At 36.3% G+C, this 24,779-nt stretch overlaps 2 protein-coding genes across 3 annotated transcripts in view; both read right to left on the bottom strand.

Moving 5' to 3' along the window:
• The window catches only part of LOC121381031 (dynein-1-beta heavy chain, flagellar inner arm I1 complex-like), a 144,155-nt gene extending 119,942 nt beyond the window's left edge, over positions 1-24,213 (bottom strand). The window contains exons 1-13 of one of the 2 annotated variants that reach the window (XM_041510112.1): positions 23,987-24,213; positions 19,904-20,070; positions 18,738-18,872; positions 18,249-18,344; positions 15,856-15,987; positions 14,453-14,681; positions 12,938-13,111; positions 9,514-9,730; positions 8,157-8,308; positions 7,051-7,242; positions 6,536-6,804; positions 5,498-5,630; positions 4,572-4,684 (exon numbers count right to left, since the gene is read on the bottom strand). In XM_041510112.1, coding sequence (XP_041366046.1) covers positions 4,572-4,684; positions 5,498-5,630; positions 6,536-6,804; positions 7,051-7,242; positions 8,157-8,308; positions 9,514-9,730; positions 12,938-13,111; positions 14,453-14,681; positions 15,856-15,987; positions 18,249-18,344; positions 18,738-18,872; positions 19,904-20,070; positions 23,987-24,197 — 2,220 coding nt within the window. In that variant the 5' untranslated portion in view covers positions 24,198-24,213. Of the gene's footprint in view, positions 1-4,571; positions 4,685-5,497; positions 5,631-6,535; positions 6,805-7,050; positions 7,243-8,156; positions 8,505-9,513; positions 9,731-12,937; positions 13,112-14,452; positions 14,682-15,855; positions 15,988-18,248; positions 18,345-18,737; positions 18,873-19,903; positions 20,071-23,986 lie in introns of those variants that run through there. The other variant, XM_041510113.1, reaches the window with a different exon arrangement.
• A 179-nt stretch (positions 24,214-24,392) lies between these two features.
• Positions 24,393-24,779, bottom strand: part of LOC121381492 (dynein heavy chain domain-containing protein 1-like) — a 26,779-nt gene continuing 26,392 nt past the window's right edge. Inside the window, exons 20-21 of the mRNA XM_041510812.1 lie at positions 24,650-24,756; positions 24,393-24,473 (exon numbers count right to left, since the gene is read on the bottom strand). Of these exons, the coding sequence (XP_041366746.1) occupies positions 24,393-24,473; positions 24,650-24,756 (188 nt within the window). The remainder of the gene's footprint in view (positions 24,474-24,649; positions 24,757-24,779) is intronic.

Here is a 24,779-nt window from a genome sequence, read left to right as displayed (position 1 = left end):
AAATTATTATTATCAAATACAAAATATCTGATATTATGTTGCACTCATGAATCTACACTAACAAATTCTTCTTTTTGATATATGCACATATATTTTAAAATCACCTAATACTAAAAGTTGTTTTTTTATGACACCAGAAACTGATACCTCAACCCAACCCATCTACACTTAATCTTAGAAACTGGCCTCGGTGGTGTCGTAGTTATAAGCCATTAGACATAAGGCTGGTAGGTACTGGGTTCGCAGCCTGGTACCGGGGTCCCACCCACAGCGAGTTTCAACGACTCCGTGGGTTGGTGTATGACCACCACACCCTCTTCTCTATCACTAACCATAACCAACTAACAACTAACCCACTGTCCTGGACAGACAGCCCAGATAGCTGAGGTGTGTGCTCAAGACAGCGTGCTTGAACCTTAATTGGATATAAGCACGGAAATAATATTAAAGAAGAAGAAGAATCTAAGATGGTGAATGACATGCCAAAAAATAGTGCGGAAATTAAATAAGGTCTGTTCAATGAAACCCATGGAACTTTTTAAATCAGCAATTATTTGATGTCTAATTAATAATCAACTGTCACAACTGTTTAAGAGTAAAGTTTGTTTTGTTTAATGACACCACTAGAGCACATTGATTAATTAATCAACAGTTACTGGATTTGATAATTCTGACATTTTGTCTTGGAGGAAACATGCTACATTTTCCCAATAGCATCAAGGGATCTATCATAAACACTTCCCCATGGTCTTTGATATACTAGTCGTGGGGCAATGCACTACTCTTTAATTATTCAACAGCAGCAAGCAGTATTTTACATGCACATAAAAAAAAAAAAAACTTTTAAAAATACCAGCTATGAATCAAAGGTTTGAATGGGAAAACCAACAAATATGTCCAATAAAGTGCTTATGTTCAATAACTCATCACAGTGCTGATGCAGACAACATCCCACTCCCTTAGAAAGGGCAGGGCAACATTGTTACATAATATCAACAATGGACGATGACAATTCATGAGGCACAATATTAAATTAATCCAAATAAAAATGGCAGGTTACAATCACAATATGATGCCCAAATTGGGTGAAAATGTAGGATCACAAAAGAGACAATTAAAAGACGTGACATAGGTCATCATCAACAAATGATGACAATTCAACCCAAACCAAATGCTTTCATGTACCTCAATTAATAAGCATTTTTACAAAGCACAAAGAATAGAAAGTGGTTACTATTCTAATTAAATCTCTCTAATGTTGTAAAGATTAATTTAAGTTAGTTTACATCTACATGTATACATGTAAGACTGTTTTGGTGCAAAAAAAAAGAGTAAATAAAAGCCAATTAAAATGATTTTTAAATGAATTTGTCTGACATTCAATGATATAGATAAAAAACACATAAATTTCCAGTAAATCAATACTGTCATCTCAGCTATTGGATGTCAGATATTTGGTAATTCTGACATACATCATCAGAGGAAACCTGCTACATTTTTCCATTAGCAGCAAGAGGTCTTTTTTATGCACTTTCCCACATGCAGAATAGCACATACCATGGCCTTTGCTATACCAGCCATGTGGCAATGGTTGGGATTGGAATATATAATCAGAGAATAGGTTCACCGAAGTGATTCAATCCTATGACTGTAGCACCTCAGGTGAGCACTCTATCTACTGAGCTACATCCTTGCCCCTTCAGTGGGAAAGTGTGATGCCACTAACCCTAACCCTTTCCTACTGCTAGTCACTAACCATTAACCTTTGTCCTAATTATAAATAAAATTACCAATAAATGAACATGAAATACCATTCATATTCAGTAGTTCGAAAAAAAAGAAAAAAAAAGAAAGAAAAAAAAAGGATAAAATAAAATTTACAAATTGGACTAACAAAATCTAAGATATAGCAAATATGACTGAATGCTCTGAGATACCTGAACCTCATCTCCTATGACTAGTGTCTAAAATAAACTTCGACATACCCTGTTAAATATCTGCAAATCAAATCAGCCACGTTAGAAAACATGTCACAGTCAGGACTGACTGAGAGTGTAAACATCATAATATGATCATATTAATTCATCATTCACTCGGCATAACGATTAATCTGGCCCGACAAAAAGTCCCCACAAAAAAAAACCCCACACCAATAGTTCCTGGCGCATTAACCTTTCTTAAATCTTAAACCCCATGTATAAATATTTTTTATTATTAAGCAATTTAAAGCAGTCTCAACAAAATGTACAGAAAACCCATTCATATAAAATAAGATTGTTTAACCATGCAGTTATTTCTTTACAGTACTAGTATTATAAATAAATTAATTTCTGTAACTTTTTTTAATCATGTTTATATCTGCCAGGAATCTCCCAGCCACACAAACATACACTGTTACTTGATTTTTACCAAGACAATCTAATGTAATTACTGTATTTTACTTATACTAAACTAGAAGATGTTACTATGACTGCTAATAAAAACATGCACATATATATATATAATATATATATATATATATATATTATATATATATATATATATATATATATATATATATATATATATATATATATATATATATATATATATATATAAGAATCCACATAAAAGTTTCAATAAAACAGTAGAAGTGAAACTAATTGTTTTTCCCTTATTGAATTGCTTGGGGAAAAGATAATAATTTGCATAGCCTATAAATCGAAGAAATTGAATATATAAACAGACTGTTCTTAATTAGCTCAGGGAAAGTTCAAAATCATTAAAATGTTAGTATATAAATATTTGTTAAAACAGATTCGTAATAATTATATTTGGTTATTGAAAAGTGAACCAATATTAGTATTTCTATAATATTACTTTATAGTGAAATTCAGAAGTTAATGCATGTTATTTTGCCGTCTTTATTTATATTTGTGTATAGACACATTGCGATTTACAACATAAATACAGGACATGCTATGATATGCAGTGTAACATGCTAGTCAAGACTATAATTAACTACAGAATACCTTTTTGTGATTGTCGGTACACTAAGAAGATTTGTATTCATTTTATTAATCAACTTGCTTTTAAAGCACAGAAACAATTTATGGCTTTTAGTCTAAGAATTATATTTAAAAACATTTAAAGGTTATTTTATTTCGATTTGATTTATTAAAAAAACTGAAACAAATTGGTTTAGTAAAACCACAAATTATAATTTATGTATGGTATATATTTTACTGCAACTAACAAACCCAACTTTCACTTCTAAATCTGTTGATTTAATTAAATGGGTAATTAGTAATGTTGAATTAAAATATTACTGACAAATGCCTGAATTTAAAACCATTAAAACTATTTCTCCACAGAATGTAATGTTAACGTTACATCCAACCCATAAATATATAATTCTATAGATATTTTTAATAATGTTCTCACTGATTTATAAAGGTGAGTAATTTATATTTATTAAAGAAAAGAATAAATATTTAGTGAAAATATAATTGTTAAACTTTATTAACATTATTTTAGAAGATACAATACTGCCTTTAAGTTAGTAAATGAAAAGTTTACATTTAATTTAATAAAACAAAAATAACAAAACATTTTCATCAGTGATTTATCAAAGCAAGTAACAAAAAACTAAAACTTTCGTAATAATAAAATATTACAGATTATTATATATTTCCTAAGTTTGTTTTAAATGATTATAAATAAATTTCTGTTACATTCCTTACAACTTAATGTCATCCATTGGTTCAGCCGTAGCAATTTGAGTTTGATCATTTCTCGATGAACATAAATATAATGTTGTCATAACGTCATATCTGATGATGTCACTTTGTATTGTACATCGTCTTATTGAGCATTATTGTTTAGGAACCAAAAAAATTAAAAATAAAGAAATAAACTATGAACTGTTTGAGTTATTATTATAAGTATTTTTCAAAATTAATTTTAAGGCTTGTCTGTTATTTCTTTTATGTTCATCTGGTGAAGTCACTTTGTATTGGTACTTTGTCTTAGTGAGCATTATTGTTTAGGAACCCCCAAAAAATAAAAATAAAATAAACAATGAACTGTTTGAGTTATTATTATAAGTATTTTTCAAAATTAAAATTAAGGCTTGTCTGTTATTTCTTTTATGTTCATCTGGTGACGTCACTTTGTATTGGTACTTTGTCTTCGTGAGTGTTATTGTTTAGGAACCCCAAAAAATAAAAATAAAATAAACTATGAACTGTTTGAGTTATTATTATAAGTATTTTTCAAAATTAAAATTAAGGCTTGTCTGTTATTTCTTTTATCTTCATGTGGTGACGTCACTTTGTAATGGTACTTTGTCTTAGTGAGCATTACTGTTTAAGAATTCAAAATAAACTATGAACTTTTTAAATTATTATTAATAAGTATTTTTCAAATTTAATTATACGGATTGTCTGTTATTTCTTTTATATTCATCTGGATAAGAAAACCCCCCTACCCCAATCATCCACTAACTTATTTGTGAATGTCTTCGCAGATACACACAGTTTGCGAATGACTTTATTCCTCCACAGCCCAGACTTCTACAAACATATGTTTACCTTGTCAAACCTGGGCTGGCCTCTTATCTTGTACTGGTTCTCACTGGACAGGTCAAGGGTTCTCATAGCGGTCTGCAGATAGTCCAGTTGTTGAGCCGTCACCGACATGAGGCCTGCAATATCATACGCCAGCGTTTACTAAAAACACTCAAACCACTGACCCACTAACCTGGACAAAAGGTCCAGGGGCCTAATTCACGAAGGTCTCTTAGGCTCTGCTAGACAACAAAGCATCCTCTTTGCAAGTCTTTTAGCATTGCAAAGTTGTGAAAGTTTAGTGAATTAGGCCCCAGATAGCGAAGGTGTGTGCCCAGGACAAAATGCTTGAATTTTAATTGGATATAAGCACGAAAAAAGTATGAAATTTAATGAAATAAAATAAATGATAGGTCATGTAGTGTTGGTAAAAAAGTTGTTATATTGGCTATAGTAGGTACAAGACTTAAGCAATAACCATTAGCCCCTGTGATGGGCAGACAGCCCAGATAGCTGAGGTGTGTGCCCAGAATAGTGTGCTTGAATCAAAAATGGATATATGAGCTTAAAAATCAAGCTGAAAATTTAATTAAAAATGCAGACAGTGTTATGTTATCCAAATGACATCATGCTTATTTATGAAAACTGACCTTTATTTCTAATTAAAACATTTGCTATGTCAGTTCACAACACTTAACACTAACCAACTATAGTGATATCATTGAACTTATTACTTCCAAGGCTGGCTTCAAATTCGTCTAAACATTCTGCATCGAAGCATTACCTTCAGTATATGGTTTATTACTAGATGGACGGATGGACGGATGGACGGATAGATAGACAGATGGATGGATGGATATATGGACGGACGGATGGACGGATGGATGGACAGTTTTATGGTAACCTCTGCTCTATGGTAGAAGATCTAAAGCAAGACTGGATGTTATAACCTGAGGTAAGTTTGTCCGTGCTGTCAAACAGTGCCCAGCACCCAGACTGCACCATTCCTGTCACAAACTGCAGCATCATGGGAAGGGTGATGGCCTCACTACATGTTATTGTGAACACTGCACGACCAAGAAGCTGCAAAAAAAACAACCTTAATAATAATAAAAACAAATAATATTAATAAAAAAATCCAACCCATTGCTATTACTTGTTAAAGAACAATAACTGTGCAAATTTCAAGGTCTCTTGGTAATAATATGTTGCTGTGAATGGGTCATTTGTTTACAAGCTATCAAGACCTGTATACCAGAGCATAACATGTTCATAAGATTTAGTTATGTGTGTGACGTCAAAGTAATTTGTGCTAATCGTGATGACATCATATTACCGATGGAGGCGACTTTGGTACTGTAATTTATTAAATATCCAATGAAAATGTTATTTTAGAAGTGTTATAGGATAAATAAAATTCGCTACTCCTGCTTTTTAGTATGTAAAATATCAATCTCATATAGTTAATCGGTATTTGTCTCGGCAGAGCCTCGAAAATACTGATTAACATAGATTCAGTTGATATTTTCCATACTAAAAAACACTCGTGACGAATCCTCTATTTAAGACATTACATTTAATTTATTCCTCTATCCTCAGCTACCTATATTAAAACCCCCAAAATAATAATAAAAAATAATAAAAATAAAAATAAATGAATGAATAAATGGATGGATCAATATCAATCATATATTAAACTAATTATATTAATACTAAAAAAGGGCGAATAGCAGAGTTCAAGACCCTATTTAAACACTGGCGTAGGAAGCGGAAGGGGGCAAGGGGGGCATGGTCCACCCCCCAATTTTCAGATATTTTGCTTTATATTTGCTTTATAATAATGTAAAAGAGTGTAAATATATAAAAGTGTGCCCCCCCCCCCCCCCTCCCCCGCCCCCACACTTTTTGGCATGTTCCTACGCCACTGCCCTAAAACCTACATTAGATGCATAAACGAAATATTTTAAAAACAGAATATAAAACTGCACCTTTGCCAGTTCCCGCACTGTCTCCGATTTGCCTGTACCGGCAGGACCAATCAGAGTTCCACACTGGAAGTTCTTGGCTGCCTGCGTGAGCGAGAGGAAGACGCGCTCGGTGAGCGGTGTGATCACGAGGCAGGACTGCGGCCCCAGGTACTCGTAGTCATAGTAGAAAGAGTTGCCCAGCTGCTGCACATAGCACGGGCTGAACTGATAGTCACTGGAAACGGTCGTTCTCGTCCGCGTCAGTTTTGGAGACTCATCTGCGAGATTGTCTGTAAAAAGATGTGAAAGGTACACGGCCCTGTGATTATAAAACTTTTAAAAGTGTAGACTCAAGTCTTTGATAACATCTTAAGATGTTTAGTCTTAGTAACATATTGAAGCACTGAGATTTTAATATTTAAGTCTCCGAACTTTAATTATGTGTTATTTGTATGGAAGTTGCCTAAAACATTGCATTTAGACTTTAAACATTTATAACCATGGAGTCAGACACTTTTTTAAAGTCTTTCCAGTACCTGAAGATTCAATCTTGGGTTTGGCGACGGGTGCTGGCCGCATGCTGGGTCGACTGGCTAGTGCTGACACACTGCCCTGCATCATATCCGTCACCGTCTTGGCTCGCAGCACATTCAGGATGTCCATTCGGTGACGCAGAGCCTTCAGCCAATCAAAACTCATCTCTGAAGGGATGCCATACTGCAGTAACGCTGAAAGTTCAAACCAAACATAAGACACCTGACAGTTACAAACTTTGAATTAAAGTTCAGCTTGGATTAAATTTTGTTTTAATTCTACTTGTAAAACTGGGGAGATTTTGAAAAATTTACATTCGAAAAGTTACACATTTTGATTACATGTATAATATGTTCTATCAATTAAATATTTTATATCTAGTCTGTAATAAATGTTAATATTACAGTAACAATAAAATACTCATAAACCATCCATTCTAGAATACAAGAAAAAATGTACACAACTTTGAAATAAAAAAAATAAAAATGAAAAGGACAGGAATATTTAAAGGGACATACCCTAGTTTTTTTTAAACACTAAGGCATACTTTTTACTATTAGAGGCATTTTGATAACTGAAATCATACTTTACTTAGATTTTATTGTTTAGATTATCCACTTCTGTACATTCGAAGTATTTTTGGTCATCCTGGGTTTTTTAATGTCATAAAATGGATTTCTCATATTTTTAAAAATGCACGTGTCTGAGAGGTAACAGTTATGGAGTCGAGTTTTAGTCTATTTTTAGAGGGTATTTCACCATTTCAAAGTCACAGACTCATGTTTCAGTCCGTTGTAACTTTATCCAAATGTGTTACAGGTTTGTAGATTAACTAAACTAAGTGATAATTTTCACAGGATGAAACTAGGGTCTGTCCCTTTAAGAACACCCCAGCACATAGCTTAATCAGTGGCTGCGTGGCATCTAAAAAGTAATTGAGATATCTGAGAAGAAATCCATTGCCACCAGCTAGCTAGGCTATTTGTACTGATCTGAAGCAAGGCTTCTTGTATTTAATCACTTTTCCACAAAGGTTTATGCTTTATTATTAAAATATTTCAAATAATGTTTTCCCGTTGCAATGAAGACAAAAGTGAATAATACTCACCATCTAGGATGTCCCTGTGATGCACGCTCTGAGTGATGAGACAGGTGAGGAGACAACTGAGTCTGTCCTTCATGTCCACACTGATACTCTGACTGGACTGTGAGTCTCTCAACACACTGACATACTGGCCCAGCTTAACGCCAATACTTTGTCTAGAAAATAAATGAAAGTCAAACTGTGTACATCAGGCCCTGCGCTTATAAACATTTTAAAAGTCTAGACTCAATTCTCATGCTTCTAAGAATGGAAAACTTGCTTAACCCGTTAATGGAAAAAAATATATTGAGGTCAGCCATCTTCTTTTTGCATGACCTGTTATGTCCTTGCAAATGGTACCCTAAATTTTGTACTCACTCAAAAAAAAAAAAAAAAAAAGGTTACGAAAAATTAGAATGTGTGAACGAAATAATAATTTTCTGTATTTTCAGAGGCCTGAGTCTCTTAACAACTTCTTGCGATTTTAGCATCATGGGAATGCATATGTAACAGAAAAGTCAACCTCCACTCAGGGGATTCGAACCACGGACTCTTAGTCCAGCGCTCTACCAACAGCTAATAGGGAAATTCCCACTAGTCAGGTTCATGAATGAAGAAAAACACTTAGTATTATGAGAGTACTACTAAAGTAATACATGTCCCCTACCAGCCGAACAAATTTACGTATCTTCTACATCCAAGGACCATAACTCTGTCAAATATGGGCCAATCCTCGTAAAAGTCAAACTTGATCTGTACCTGTACAGATAAAGCTATATAAATCTTTCAGCTCAAATTCTTAACTTAAAGGCATTACGAAAAAATATTCAGAAAACCATACATGAGAGAGGCAGATGGATGAATGGATGGAGAGACAGGGCAAAACCTGTAGTCCCCTCCTGTTAAGACTGGTAAGGGACCAATTAATATGAAGATGAACTTTCCAGGACCACCAAGAGCCAAAATGGGCCTCAAGTATGGTGTTATGGTGCTATATAATTTGGAATGTCCCGTAGGATTAAGCCAAAGAGAAGTGGTGTGCATTTTAATGAAGGAAGTTTGGCGCAATTTTGATGGTTGTTCTAATTGTGAATGGTAGGGAGCTACGTATAGGTTTGGATTTTAGTAGGCCGAGAGTAGCTCGTAAGAGAAAACTTGGAGTGTTTTCTCTTTTATAGATACATGACCAGAACTAAAGGGAGCATACAGTGAAGAATTTTAGGCTATCCCATTGGCTTTTGGGATGTTTGGACCAGACCACTTGCGTGGGGGGGGGGGGGGGGGGGGGGGGGGTAGGGGTGTGTGCACTTGTTGAGGACAGGTAATGTTGAAAAGAAATACATATACATAGCATTCTCTGTCTTTTAAAACCGACTCCCACCTGAACATTTTGAATTCGTCTGGCTCCATCTTGTCGAAGAGGTGTGTGACCTGTCGTTCCCACATGATGGCCTCGGCAACGAGCACACACTGCACGGGGAAGCGCAGCAGCCAATGTCGGTACACCTTCCTGATCTCTGTGGTGATCTCCTTCACCTTGCTGCTGCTGATGTCCACGTCGGCCAACTCCTCCAGGATCTGCAGGGGCTGCTGGGTACCTGCAACGGTTTGTTAACATACATGTATAAACAGTTAATATTATATACTTTTATCTGCTGTGTGGGTACCTGCAACGGTTTGTTAACACACACGTATAAACAGTTAATATTATATACTGTTATCTGCTGTGTGGGAACCTGCAACCGTTTGTTAACACACACGTATAAACAGTTAATATTATATACTGTTATCTGCTGTGTGGGAACCTGCAACCATTTGTTAACACACACGTATAAACAGTTAATATTATATACTGTTATCTGCTGTGTGGGAACCTGCAACGGTTTGTTAACACACACGTATAAACAGTTAATATTATATACTGTTATCTGCTGTGTGGGAACCTGCAATGGTTTGTTAACACACACGTATAAACAGTTAACATTATATACTGTTATCTGCTGTGTGGGAACCTGCAACGGTTTGTTAACACACATGTATAAACAGTTAATATTATATACTGTTATCTGCTGTGTGGGAACCTGCAACGGTTTGTTAACACACATTTATAAACAGTTAATATTATATACTTTTATCTGCTGTGTGGGAACCTGCAACGGTTTGTTAACACACATGTATAAACAGTTAACATTATATACTTTTATCTGCTGTGTGGGAACCTGCAACGGTTTGTTAACACACATGTATAAACAGTTAATATTATATACTGTTATCTGCTGTGTGGGAACCTGCAACGGTTTGTTAACACACATTTATAAACAGTTAATATTATATACTTTTATCTGCTGTGTGGGAACCTGCAACGGTTTGTTAACACACATGTATAAACAGTTAATATTATATACTTTTATCTGCTGTGTGGGAACCTGCAACGGTTTGTTAACACACATGTATAAACAGTTAATATTATATACTTTTATCTGCTGTGTGGGAACCTGCAACGGTTTGTTAACACACATGTATAAACAGTTAATATTATATACTTTTATCTGCTGTGTGGGAACCTGCAACGGTTTGTTAACACACATTTATAAACAGTTAATATTATATACTGTTATCTGCTGTGTGGGAACCTGCAACGGTTTGTTAACACACATTTATAAACAGTTAATATTATATACTGTTATCTGCTGTGTGGGAACCTGCAACGGTTTGTTAACACACATTTATAAACAGTTAATATTATATACTGTTATCTGCTGTGTGGGAACCTGCAACGGTTTCTTAACACACATTTATAAACAGTTAATATTATATACAGTTATCTGCTGTGTGGGAACCTGCAACGGTTTGTTAACACACATTTATAAACAGTTAATATTATATACTTTTATCTGCTGTGGGTACCTGCAACGGTTTGTTAACACACATTTATAAACAGTTAATATTATATACTGTTATCTGCTGTGTGGGAACCTGCAACGGTTTGTTAACACACATTTATAAACAGTTATATTATATACTGTTATCTGCTGTGTGGGAACCTGCAACGGTTTGTTAACACACATTTATAAACAGTTAATATTATATACTGTTATCTGCTGTGTGGGAACCTGCAACGGTTTGTTAACACACATTTATAAACAGTTAATATTATATACTGTTATCTGCTGTGTGGGAACCTGCAACGGTTTGTTAACACACATTTATAAACAGTTAATATTATATACTGTTATCTGCTGTGTGGGAACCTGCAACGGTTTGTTAACACACATTTATAAACAGTTAATATTATATACTGTTATCTGCTGTGTGGGAACCTGCAACGGTTTGTTAACACACATTTATAAACAGTTAATATTATATACTGTTATCTGCTGTGTGGGAACCTGCAACGGTTTGTTAACACACATTTATAAACAGTTAATATTATATACTGTTATCTGCTGTGTGGGAACCTGCAACGGTTTGTTAACACACATTTATAAACAGTTAATATTATATACTGTTATCTGCTGTGTGGGAACCTGCAACGGTTTGTTAACACACATTTATAAACAGTTAATATTATATACTGTTATCTGCTGTGTGGGAACCTGCAACGGTTTGTTAACACACATTTATAAACAGTTAATATTATATACTGTGTGTGGGTACCGGTGTAACAGCCCAAAATATACACCCCGCCAAACTATACCCGGGGTTAAAGTGGGCTAGCCTGTTTTATACCCCTACCCCTATCCCTCATTTTTTAATACTAACCTGTATACAAAATAAATAAATAAATAATAATAAATGCTTTAAAAGAACTATTGCTTTCATAAAAATAACACTATCACAGATTAGTCATTTTAGAAGATATTTCGATATTCTCTAGCCCAAAATATATAAATTATGATGGGAAAAAACCTCTGGACATTGAAATACAGACTAGAGAGGTATATTCTGGGCTAGCCTGTTTTAGACCCCGGGGTATATTCTGGGCTAGTCCAGTTTATATCCCGGGTATAGTTTGGTGGGAGGTATATTTTGGGCTATTACACCGGCAACGGTTTGTTAACACACATGTATAAACAGTTAATATTATATACTGTTATCTGAAGTGAGAGTACCTGCAACAGTTTGTTAACACACATGTATAAACAGTTAATATTATATACTGTTATCTGCTGTGTGGGTACCTGCAATGGTTTGTAAAAACAAACATTTATAAACAGTTAATATTATATACTGTTATCTGAAGTGAGAGTACCTGCAACGGTTTGTTAACACACATTTATAAACAGTTAATATTATATACTGTTATCTGCTGTGTGGGTACCTGCAACGGTTTGTTAACACACATTTATAAACAGTTAATATTATATACTGTGTGTGGGTACCGGATGTTTCCGACTAATAAAATATTTCTACGATTAACCTTGCATATTAAATATATTTTCTGGTTTAGAATATCAGTGTCTTTATATTCAATGTGTTTCTGATTGTCTTAATATTTGTAAGAAGCCCAAACTGGATTTTGTCTTCAAATAATTTCGTACGTATGAAAAACAAATATTTTAAGAAATAAAATAAAATATAACCTAGTACAAATATTAGAATGATCAGAAACACGTTTAATATACAGCCACTAATATTTTATGCTGAAATATATATTTGTTAAGTAATTACATTTGTTAAAAAGTCTATGTTAGTTGATAACATCTTAAAAATTGCAGCAAACTCAGGAATATCCCTGTAAGATAATGTAATCTCGTAAGCGAGGTGCCTGGTTACTAAACAGGAGTATATCTGCCAGTGATTACCTTCTTCCATCCTGGTCTGGACACAAGCCTGCAGGATACCCGTCATAGTGTTCTTCATGATTGAGTCCAGACTCTTGAGCCAGGTTGTCGCCGACGGATACGCTTCCAGTTTGGCAAACAGCTGAACCTCTTCGCCGAGAGCACCAACCATAGACACGGCATGCAGCTTGTCAGCTGTGAAAATACAAATTAATATTGAATACTATATCACTTTGAGGCTGGGTGCTATTACTGTTATTGAGTATATTTAAAAAAAATAATACCAAGTTTGATACCATTTTTAACTGATTAATTAATGACAATTGCAGAGTACATGTATATTTTATAAATAAATATACTGATTTTACTACACTTTGGCGTCTAAGAAATATATATATATGTTTTTTTAACACATGATCTATAGCACATGAGTCAAGAAACCCACTGCTACACATGAACAGAATTTTGCAAGAAACGATAGCACAGACCACAGCTTTTGATTCACCAGTTGTGGGACAGGAAAACAAATGACAGCTCCACCAAATGGGTTTGATCAGAAGCAGAAACACCAAAACAAAACTTTCAGATCAAATAACCAAATTAATGACCGAGTCACATATCCACCAATTTGGGATAGGGCGCCCGTACGGACCTAAATTTCGGGTAAAATTTGCAAAATCTCATGGCGGCCGCAAGGGTGCTGTGGCTATCCTGCAGACGCCTTGGCATTCTTTCCTCACTGTAGGGCGCATCGAAAGCTTTTAGCGTGGAATTAAAAGTTCCCGATGTGTTGTAAAATTTGGACAGAATTTCAAGCCCCTCAAATCGTATGGCACACGTACGATTTCCTAGATGTCCGTTTGAGTCCCTCACAAACCTCGTACGATGTATAGAAATCGTACGGGTATTTCACGGCTCCTGTCCAACTACCGTCCGACTTCTATGCGGTATCCGTAGGATTATCCTGCGGTACCATTGCAGCTTACACACGCGCACCTCGCGAATGGAGTTGAGAAAAATTCAAAAGGCACTGTGCGGGCCCCATCGAATATGTGACTGCTACACACGGATGCCGCAGATCCCTGCGATACCCTCGATTTCCCGAAATAATAGAAATCTGCCGTAGGTAGAAAAATTTGTATGGGGCCCGGTGGATATGTGACTGTAGCAAAACTTCATCCATAAAACACAGACAGATTATCCCTGTCTTGAACACCTACACTGGGGTATCTCGGAAAATGTGCCCAAGACAGTCGTGCATGAACCTTCAGTGGATGTAAGCACGAGTCAAATGGTTGATTGATTGAACAGATTATCAGTGACTAAGAACGTTCGAAGTTATAAACCCATTTAATGCTTTACCATTCAGTGCAAAGTCCAGTGCCGTATTTAAGCACAAGAATCTTGGAGGATGTACCCAAGACAGTCATGCTTGAACTTTCAGTGGATTGTAAGCACGAGTCAAATGGTTGCCTGATTGAACAGATTATCAGTGACTAAGAACGTTCGAAGTTATAAACCCATTTAATGCTTTACCATTCAGTGCAAAGTCGAGTGCCGTATTTAAGCCCATGATCTCGGGGGGCAGTGAGAAGTTGAGACTGTGAATTCCAGGGAAGCACTTCCTGGCATAGGGAACCAGGGCCCGCGGGTTCCGAGACACGCCCATCATATCAACGAGTTCCTCGCTGCTGAGGAAGTACAGGCGTGGAAACTGGGTCCTCGACTTTTCAATCATCGACTCCAGGTCTTTCAGAATCTCCTCCTAAAACAAAACAAAAAATATTTTTAACTAATAGCTATGGTAGCACTTTTTAGGATAGTTATAGTGTTTTAAGAAAATATTAAATACGTTAAATCCAAATTAATAATTTTATGCAGCTTATATGTACTGAGACAAAAAAGTTTAGTAATTTGATAGATGTGCTTAAATAAAAGAAAACTCAACACTTTCAAATTGAAACCAGACAGTGGATTTAATAGATGAATCATTTGTAACTACAGGAGATTTTCAATCAGAAATGAAATGCATAACTGTCATGCCACTGAATGTAGCTTGTATTTGCTGAATATTAAGAAACACCAACTTTAAAACAAGAATTTCACAGAATTAAATGTGTCGCCTATCTTAATTCAGTGAAATCAGAAATAATTTGTGATTTCACATTTCGGAGTAATCTAGTTATTTTAAAACACATCAATATTTAACATGCATTGAAATAATCTTTGTGGATGCAGCCATATACCAAATTTCATTGACCTAAGTGTGAAACCTTAATGTTGAAGCCATATGCAAAGGCTGACGCTGAGGTCGCAACCATCATCGGAAGATTAAAAACCTATATCTCGTTTTGACTTTGTGAAAGTGAGACAAAACCTAGATCTTACTGGTGGCACACTTTATTGCATCTTTATTTTCTGTTTCCTTTAAACTTTCTTTCTCTTATTCAGTAATTTCTTTCTGTTCATATTTAAATTGCAAAAATATATTACTGTTGTAACATGTATGTATGTATTATGGAGAAGGCCTAGTAAGTTGTATAACTTGTGCCTGATCCATTTGTTCTGTTTCCTTTAAACTTTCTTTCTTTCTCTTTTTCCAATTTTTTTTTTTTTTCTGTTTATATTTAAATTGCAAAAATATATCACTGTTGTGACATGTATGTATTTTGAAGAAGGCCTAGTAAGTTGTGTAACTTTTGCCTGATCCATTTGTCCTGTTTCCTTTAAACTTTCTTTCTTTCTCTTTTTCAGTATTTTTGTTTTTTCTGTTCATATTTAAATTGCAAAAATATATTACTGTCGTGACTTATATATATTATGGAGAAGGCCTAGTAAGTTGTGTAACTTGTGCCTAATCCATTTGTTCTTTAAAAAGCAATAAAATATGTTCCAATCAATACTGGTGGCACATTTACTGTAATAAAACTGAATCTCACTTGTTGCTGAATGAGTGACAGGAAAATAGATCTGAGATTGTCACCCTGAAGCAGTTTGTATCCCTTTTCTCCTCGTCTCCTGTTCACCACAGACAGAACAAAGGAATCATTGGACACACCACGCATCCAGTCCTGTAAAGAAGCCATACACTTCACATAATCAGAAAGTGACTAAATTACAATAAAAAAGAATCCAGTTTTGATGCCAAAAATCATAAACTATGTTCATACATGTAAATGTATCTAAAGTCTGAATCAAATTGTTAACAACTACGATAAATTACTCTCCTATCTTTCATTACTGTTACATTTCCCCAAAAATTTTGTCCAGACACAAGTTGTGAAAAAACCCATTACAGTGACACAGATTCCACATATGAGACTGTAACAATGTCACCAGTATTGACTTCGCTGAGATAGCATAGGGCAAAATACATGTAGTTTTCTGCCGTCTGCCATTTTGCTTTTTTATGGAATACTCTTCAAGAGGGGAGAAAGCCTCCAAAGTAAGTGACTTAATTAATATAAAATCAATGATCTCTAGTGGTATCATTAAACAAAAAAATACTAATAAAGAATTCATATGACATCATCACGTTTGCTTTTATATCATAACATGTTATGACGTTGTTAGATTAAGTCATATCCTTTCACCCCTATTGGAGAATAATCCATAAAATGTCAAAATGGCAGCCGGCACAAAATTACATGCTTTTTGCCCTATGCGATCTCAGTGAAGTCGATATAGCTGACATGGTTATCATCTAGTATGTGGAATCTGTGTCTATGTAATGTTTTTTCAAGATTTCTGTCTGGACAAAATGTGGGTAAAATCAAACGAAAAATAAAAGTAGGAGAGCAATTTATCGTAGTTGTTAACATGTTGGTTCAGACTTTAAACTAATGAAAGGCAGCAGGATTTAATTCAGACAGTTGAGTGCTCGCTTGAGGTATTTGCATTGCCGGATCAAACCACCTCGGCGGATCCATTCAACTAAATGGGTTTTTTTCTCAGTCCAACCAGTGCATCACAACTGGTCAAAGGCTGTGGTATGTGCTTTCCTGTCTGTCGGAAAGTGCATATATAAAATATCCCTTGCTACTAATGAAACATTTTTTAACATCCAATAGCTGATGATTAATAAATCAATGTGCTCTAGTGGTGTTGTTAAACAAAACAAACTTTCAAACTAATGAAAATGCTTGAACAATCCAGAAATATTTTAGTATCTTAAACACGTATTGAACAGAACGCCATGCAAACTGATTGCTGTTTTTTGACTGCAAGCACACAGGCATTGTAAATATGGTTTACTTGAAAAAGACATTTAAATAAATTTCCTTTAATCCTGGTTTTTGAGGATAAGTAAGAAATAAAACATTACACTACAGAAGACGTGTTGTGAGATAAATGGTATCTAGCGACCACTGATGCACTATTCTCTTTGTCTATTTATTCATACAGAACAACTTCAATTCAACAGGGCTTGTGCTTACAATCCAGCCTAAAAAAACAGCAGTCTTCAGAAAGAAAGACATTTTTTATTTAATGACACACTCAACACATTTTATTTACGGTTATATGGCGTCAGACATATGGTTAAGGACCACACAGATTTTGAGAGGAAACCTGCTGTCACCACTACATGGGCTCCTCTTTCCGATTAGCAGCAAGGTATCTTTTATTTGCACTTCCCACAGGCAGGATAGCACAAACCATGGCCTTTGTTGAACCAGTTACACCTACCCATTGAGCCTTGCGGAGCACTCACTCTGGGTTTGGAGTTGGTATCGGGATTAAAAATCCCATGCCTCAACTGGGATCCGAACCCAGTACCTACCAGCCTGTAGACCGATGGCCTAACCACGACGCCACCGAGGCCGGTCAGCAGTCTTCAGACTTCAACTACGTGCTAGGATAGTGGGACATGTTTAGGAGACTTTACCAAAGCATCATGTCTAGGGCTTATTCTTTAACACATTCTTTAAAGGGGCGGGAATAAGCACAGTAGGTTGAGTGCTCGCTTGAGATGCTTGCATCACAGGATTGAACCACCTCGGTGGATCCATTCAGCTGATTGTTTTTTTTTCCTCATTCCAACCAGTGCACCACAACTGGGAAAAGGCCATAGTATGTGCTTTCCTGTCTGTGAGAAAGTGCATATAAACGATCCCTTGTTGCATTAGAAAACATGTAGTTTGTTTCCTCTGATGTCTATGAGTCCGAATTACCAAATGTTTGACATCCAATAGGCGATAATTAATTAATCAATGTGCTCCAGTGGTGTTGTTAAACAAAACAAACTTCTTTTTTTTCATGATTTAAAATTGCTCTATATATATGTGTATATATATAGACTAAATATCAAAACAGCAATATGTCAGTCACCTACCTTGAATTTGTTGTGAACATGTTCAAATTTAAATGCCTGTTCATTCAGTTTGCGATACAGCTCAGGTCTCTCGAAGATTTTCAACAAGTACAACCACTGTGGGGGAAACAGAATGTTTAGTGAACATTTTGTTAACAATTACATGTAGGGAAGAAATATTAGTATATGAAATATTAATTTTAAATATATTTTAGAATTTTATGGCCGTAAACAGCCTATCCAACTAAATCCTTTATTTATAACAGCCATGAAAATAAAATCAAATTGAAAAAAGGGTAAAACATTTAATTATTTGTTAACATTTATGTACTGATAGAATCTGTAATAAAAAATATTTATATATGCACAGATTTACTGGGAAATCGCATTAAAAATACACAAATATTTTAATATACACAATTTAGAAAAAAAGAAACAATACATAAAACAGATTTGAAAATAAGATTTTTTTTTAATGAATGCGAATACTTGTGAAAATGTTCTGTATACCTTTTTCTGACAAACACACCAGAGGTTGACGGTTTCCTCCACCTGCTCGAGAGCTCTGCGCAAAAATGCGACTTCTTCACCGATCTCACCCAGGTAGGGAGACTGAGCTATGGACTGCACACTGATGTAACTATCCTGTGGGTGAACAACAAACACACACTTTAGGTAACCAACTCCACAATATTTGTCTGGACGGTATACAAACTAAACGACCATGCACTGTAAAAATGAGTTTAGTGGAAATGTAAGATTTCCCAATGAAATTTGCAGATTTTCTCACACTTTACAGTACTCCAAATACACCAAACTAAATACAACCAACAATATTCTGCAGACATATAATAAAGAGTAAATGTGGCAAGCTAAAATAATTATACATAACCAGGTTTTGTTTTTCTTTTCAAATGATAGTTAAAGCCCTTCAGTGAACATTAAGAACAATGTTTGGATAAAGTTGCTAGTTAAAATTATTGCAAAAAGTAAAGTTTGTTTTATTTAACGACGCCACTAGAGCACACTTATTTTTTATCTTATCATCGGCTATTGGACGTCAAACATGTGGTCATTCTGACACTGTTTTTTAGAAGAAACCCGCTGTCGCTACATAGGCTACTCTTTTACGACAGGCAGATAGGGATCTTTTATTTGCGCTTTCCACAGGCAGGACAGCACAAACCATGGCCTTTGTTGAACCAGTTATGAATCACTGGTCTGTGCAAGTGGTTTACACCTACCCATTGAGCCTTGCGGAGCACTCACTTAGGGTTTGGAGTCGGTATCTGGATTGAAAATCCCATACTTCGACTGGGATCTGAACCAAGTACCTACCAGCCTGTAGACCGATGGCCTAACCACGCCACCGAGGCCGGTAAAATGATTGCAAAATAAGAATCACAGATTCTGTGTGCATGTGTGTGTGTGGTTAATTTTTACACACATGCTTGCATTTCTAAGAAGCAAAAAGACTCACACAGATAGAACGAGGGCATCAGACAGCCAGTGCTCTTCAAATCTGTACTATATAATTTATTGAACACAGTACTGTAATAATGATATATCTAGAAAGCGCCTGTCAAAACAACACTATGTTAGACACCAGACATCCCCAGTTTAAAATGTGCCAAAGCATTGTTTTTTTTACACAAACATTCCTTTCCTTTGTTTACCTGAAGTTGGTACTTGAGGTCCTCCACTTCAATGAGGATGTAGAAGTCATCGCTGGCCACGTCCAGTCCTTTGACCATCACAGTGGCCGTGGAGGACTTCTCCTGACGGTAGCGGTCCAGTTTTGTCGATCTCTTGGAATTCGGACTCACAGGTCTCTTCACTGGCTCTGTGTGAAAACAAATAAACTTCTCTGATATAGAACACTATATGTAACTTTCTGATTTAGACTTTCAAAAGACCACTGCATGTGGCTTGTAATCATCCATACTATACATCTGGCCCAATGCTTTAAAAAAACTTTTTTTAAAGTCAAGACTCACGTCTCTAACAATGTTTTGAGATGTTAACTTCATGACATTGCATACAAGTCATTGGCGTAGCGTGGGTTGCCAGCACCCGAAGCAAGGCAAGTATTGTGCCCCCTAACCAGTGGACCATTAGCACTATCCGAGTCCCTTCTGCCGGTCCAGAATGTTGCGCCCGGGGCAACCGCCCCGATGGCCCCACCCATGCTATGCCACTGATACAAGCTGCATGAGTGTACATTCATTAAAGATTCAAGTCTAGACATAAGTTTTAAGCATGAGCCCAGCCATTTCCCCATCATTTAAAAAACCCATTTTAGTGTAGGCCAAGTCTTAACTACTTCAGCTTAGTGGTCACTTTTAACACTGTTAAGAATCCTTTACCATCTGAGGTAATATTTACTGAATCCTCTGAGAAAGTGAAAGTACTAATATTGCAGTTACATGTATGTACCTTTAGTGTAGACAATGTCCTCTGAGACGTAAAACTACTAATGTCGCAGTCACATGTAAGAACTGTTAGTGTAGACAATGTCCTCTGAGACGTAAAACTACTAATGTCGCAGTCACATATAAGAACTGTTAGTGTAGACAATGTCCTCTGAGACGTAAAACTACTAATGTCGCAGTCACATATAAGAACTGTTAGTGTAGACAATGTCCTCTGAGACGTAAAACTACTAATGTCGCAGTCACATGTAAGAACTGTTAGTGTAGACATTGTCCTCTGAGACGTAAAACTACTAATGTCGCAGTCACATGTAAGAACTGTTAGTGTAGACAATGTCCTCTGAGACGTAAAACTACTAATGTCGCAGTCACATGTAAGAACTGTTAGTGTAGACATTGTCCTCTGAGACGTAAAACTACTAATGTCGCAGTCACATGTAAGAACTGTTAGTGTAGACAATGTCCTCTGAGACGTAAAACTACTAATGTCGCAGTCACATGTAAGAACTGTTAATGTAGACATTGTCCTCTGAGACGTAAAACTACTAATGTCGCAGTCACATGTAAGAACTGTTAGTGTAGACATTGTCCTCTGAGACGTAAAACTACTAATGTCGCAGTCACATGTAAGAACTGTTAGTGTAGACAATGTCCTCTGAGACGTAAAACTACTAATGTCGCAGTCACATGTAAGAACTGTTAATGTAGACATTGTCCTCTGAGACGTAAAACTACTAATGTCGCAGTCACATGTAAGAACTGTTAGTGTAGACATTGTCCTCTGAGACGTAAAACTACTAATGTCGCAGTCACATGTAAGAACTGTTAGTGTAGACAATGTCCTCTGAGACGTAAAACTACTAATGTCGACATTGTCCTCTGAGACGTAAAACTACTAATGTCGCAGTCACATGTAAGAACTGTTAGTGTAGACATTGTCCTCTGAGACGTAAAACTACTAATGTCGCAGTCACATGTAAGAACTGTTAGTGTAGACAATGTCCTCTGAGACGTAAAACTACTAATGTCGCAGTCACATGTAAGAACTGTTAGTGTAGACAATGTCCTCTGAGACGTAAAACTACTAATGTCGCAGTCACATGTAAGAACTGTTAGTGTAGACAATGTCCTCTGAGACGTAAAACTACTAATGTCGCAGTCACATGTAAGAACTGTTAGTGTAGACAATGTCCTCTGAGACGTAAAACTACTAATGTCGCAGTCACATGTAAGAACTGTTAGTGTAGACAATGTCCTCTGAGACGTAAAACTACTAATGTCGCAGTCACATGTAAGAACTGTTAGTGTAGACATTGTCCTCTGAGACGTAAAACTACTAATGTCGCAGTCACATGTAAGAACTGTTAGTGTAGACAATGTCCTCTGAGACGTAAAACTACTAATGTCGCAGTCACATGTAAGAACTGTTAGTGTAGACATTGTCCTCTGAGACGTAAAACTACTAATGTCGCAGTCACATGTAAGAACTGTTAGTGTAGACATTGTCCTCTGAGACGTAAAACTACTAATGTCGCAGTCACATGTAAGAACTGTTAGTGTAGACATTGTCCTCTGAGACGTAAAACTACTAATGTCGCAGTCACATGTAAGAACTGTTAGTGTAGACATTGTCCTCTGAGACGTAAAACTACTAATGTCGCAGTCACATGTAAGAACTGTTAATGTAGACATTGTCCTCTGAGACGTAAAACTACTAATGTCGCAGTCACATGTAAGAACTGTTAGTGTAGACATTGTCCTCTGAGACGTAAAACTACTAATGTCGCAGTCACATATAAGAACTGTTAATGTAGACAATGTCCTCTGAGACGTAAAACTACTAATGTCGCAGTCACATGTAAGAACTGTTAGTGTAGACATTGTCCTCTGAGACATAAAACTACTAATGTCGCAGTCACATGTAAGAACTGTTAATGTAGACATTGTCCTCTGAGACATAAAACTACTAATGTCGCAGTCACATGTAAGAACTGTTAGTGTAGACATTGTCCTCTTGAGACATAAAAATACTAATGTCACAGTTACATTTATGTACCTTTAGTGTAGACATTGTCATCTGAGACGTAACAGTACTAATGTCGCAGTCACATGTATGTACCTTTAGTGTAGACATTGTCCTCTTGAGACATAAAAATACTAATGTCACAGTTACATTTATGTACCTTTAGTGTAGACATTGTCCTCTGAGACGTAAAAATACTAATGTCGCAGTCACATGTATGTACCTTTAGTGTAGACATTGTCCTCTGAGACGTATACTAATGTCGCAGTCACATGTATGTACCTTTAGTGTAGACATTGTCCTCTGAGATGTAACAATACTAATGTCGCAGTCACATGTATGTACCTTTAGTGTAGACATTGTCCTCTGAGATGTAACAATACTAATGTCGCAGTCACATGTATGTACCTTTAGTGTAGACATTGTCCTCTGAGACGTAACAATACTAATGTCGCAGTCACATGTATGTACCTTTAGTGTAGACATTGTCCTCTGAGATGTAACAATACTAATGTCGCAGTCACATGTATGTACCTTTAGTGTAGACATTGTCCTCTGAGAAGTAAAAGTACTAATGTCGCAGTCACATGTATGTACATGTACCTTTAGTGTAGACATAGAGAATAATACATGAGTGGCTGTTATATACCATTTATCTCACAAGGAGTTGTTTTAAAATGTATCTAACATGCAAAAGCGAGTTTAATATTTTTTTAAACGAGTTGTGAGATAAATGTTAACTAACGGACACGAATGTATTATTCTATTTCTTACGTATCCTCAATTTCATTTCATTTCAACTTATTTTCGTGTTTATATCCAATTAAGGTTCAAGCACGCTGTCCTGAGCACACACCTCAGCTATCTAGGCTGTCTGTCCAGGATAGTGTGTTAGTTGTTAGTTGGTTAGTGGTTAGTGAGACTGAAGAGGGTGTAGTGGCCTTACACCTACCCATTGAGCCCTTAAGAACTGGCTCTGGGTTGGAGCCGGTACCGGCCAGCCTGTAGTCCGATGGCTTAACCACTGCACCACCAAGACTGGTCATATCCTCAAAAAACCAGGTTTTAAGCAAATTCTAACATCTTTTTTGACTAAAAGTTTGTTTTACAGCAATTGCACTTGTAGCTAACTTACTCGTTATAGACCCACTATTGTCAGGTTAACTATACGTCACCATGTAATGATTTCCATCGTGTAGTTTTTCATTGGATGTATGGCAGTGGTGACCTCGTCATCACCTAGGAGCAGCCAGTTGTATGGTGCATGGTGTTCTCACCAATCGGTGTGTAAGAGATGTATGTACCTTTAGTGTAGACACTGTCCGGAATGTGTTTAGCCAGTTTAAACTGCTTCTCGTTCCACATCTTCCTGATTCTGCTGAACTTGGTCTCGATGTCGTACTCGTTGACGGCCTGCAGGTAGACGTTCTGAATGAGGTTCTTGTGGTCGTCCAGGTTCAGACTCAGTAGATCGGCCACCGTGAACACCATCGACGGGTCGTACTGCTCGTTCATGCCCAGGAAGATCGCCTTCCAGTGTCTCTCCTGGAATTAAATGAAAGGAATGTCTGTTTAACATTTATAACACTACAGGCGAGATATTTTGCAAGCGGTCGTGAAAGCAAACTGTTCGTTCAAACCCAGGAAGATTGCCTTCCAGTGTCTCTCCTGGAATTAAATGAAAGGAATGTCTGTTTAACATTTATAACACTACAGGCGAGATATTTTGCAAGCGGTTGTGAAAGCGAACTGCTCGTTCACGCCCAGGAAGATCGCCTTCCAGTGTCTCTCCTGGAATTAAATGAAAGGAATGTCTGTTTAACATTTATAATACTACAGGCAAGATATTTTGCAAGCAGTCGTGAAAGCAAACTGTTCGTTCAAACCCAGGAAGATAGCCTTCCAGTGTCTCTCCTGGAAGTAAAATCAAACGAATGTCTGATTAACGTTATTGCAGCCTGGCTCACTCTGTCCATTGTCAAATTAGCCAATTGCTCAGGCTCGATATTTTGCCGGAGGTCGTGAAAGCGAACTGCTCGTTCAAACCCAGGAAGATCGCCTTCCAGTGTCTCTCCTGGAAGTAAATGAAACGAACCA

This window comes from Gigantopelta aegis, chromosome 9, assembly GCF_016097555.1.
Source record: "Gigantopelta aegis isolate Gae_Host chromosome 9, Gae_host_genome, whole genome shotgun sequence".
NCBI classification, from domain to species: Eukaryota; Metazoa; Mollusca; class Gastropoda; order Neomphalida; family Peltospiridae; genus Gigantopelta; species Gigantopelta aegis.
Note: the sequence above shows the minus strand (reverse complement) of the source record. Positions and strands in the feature narration are given on the sequence as shown.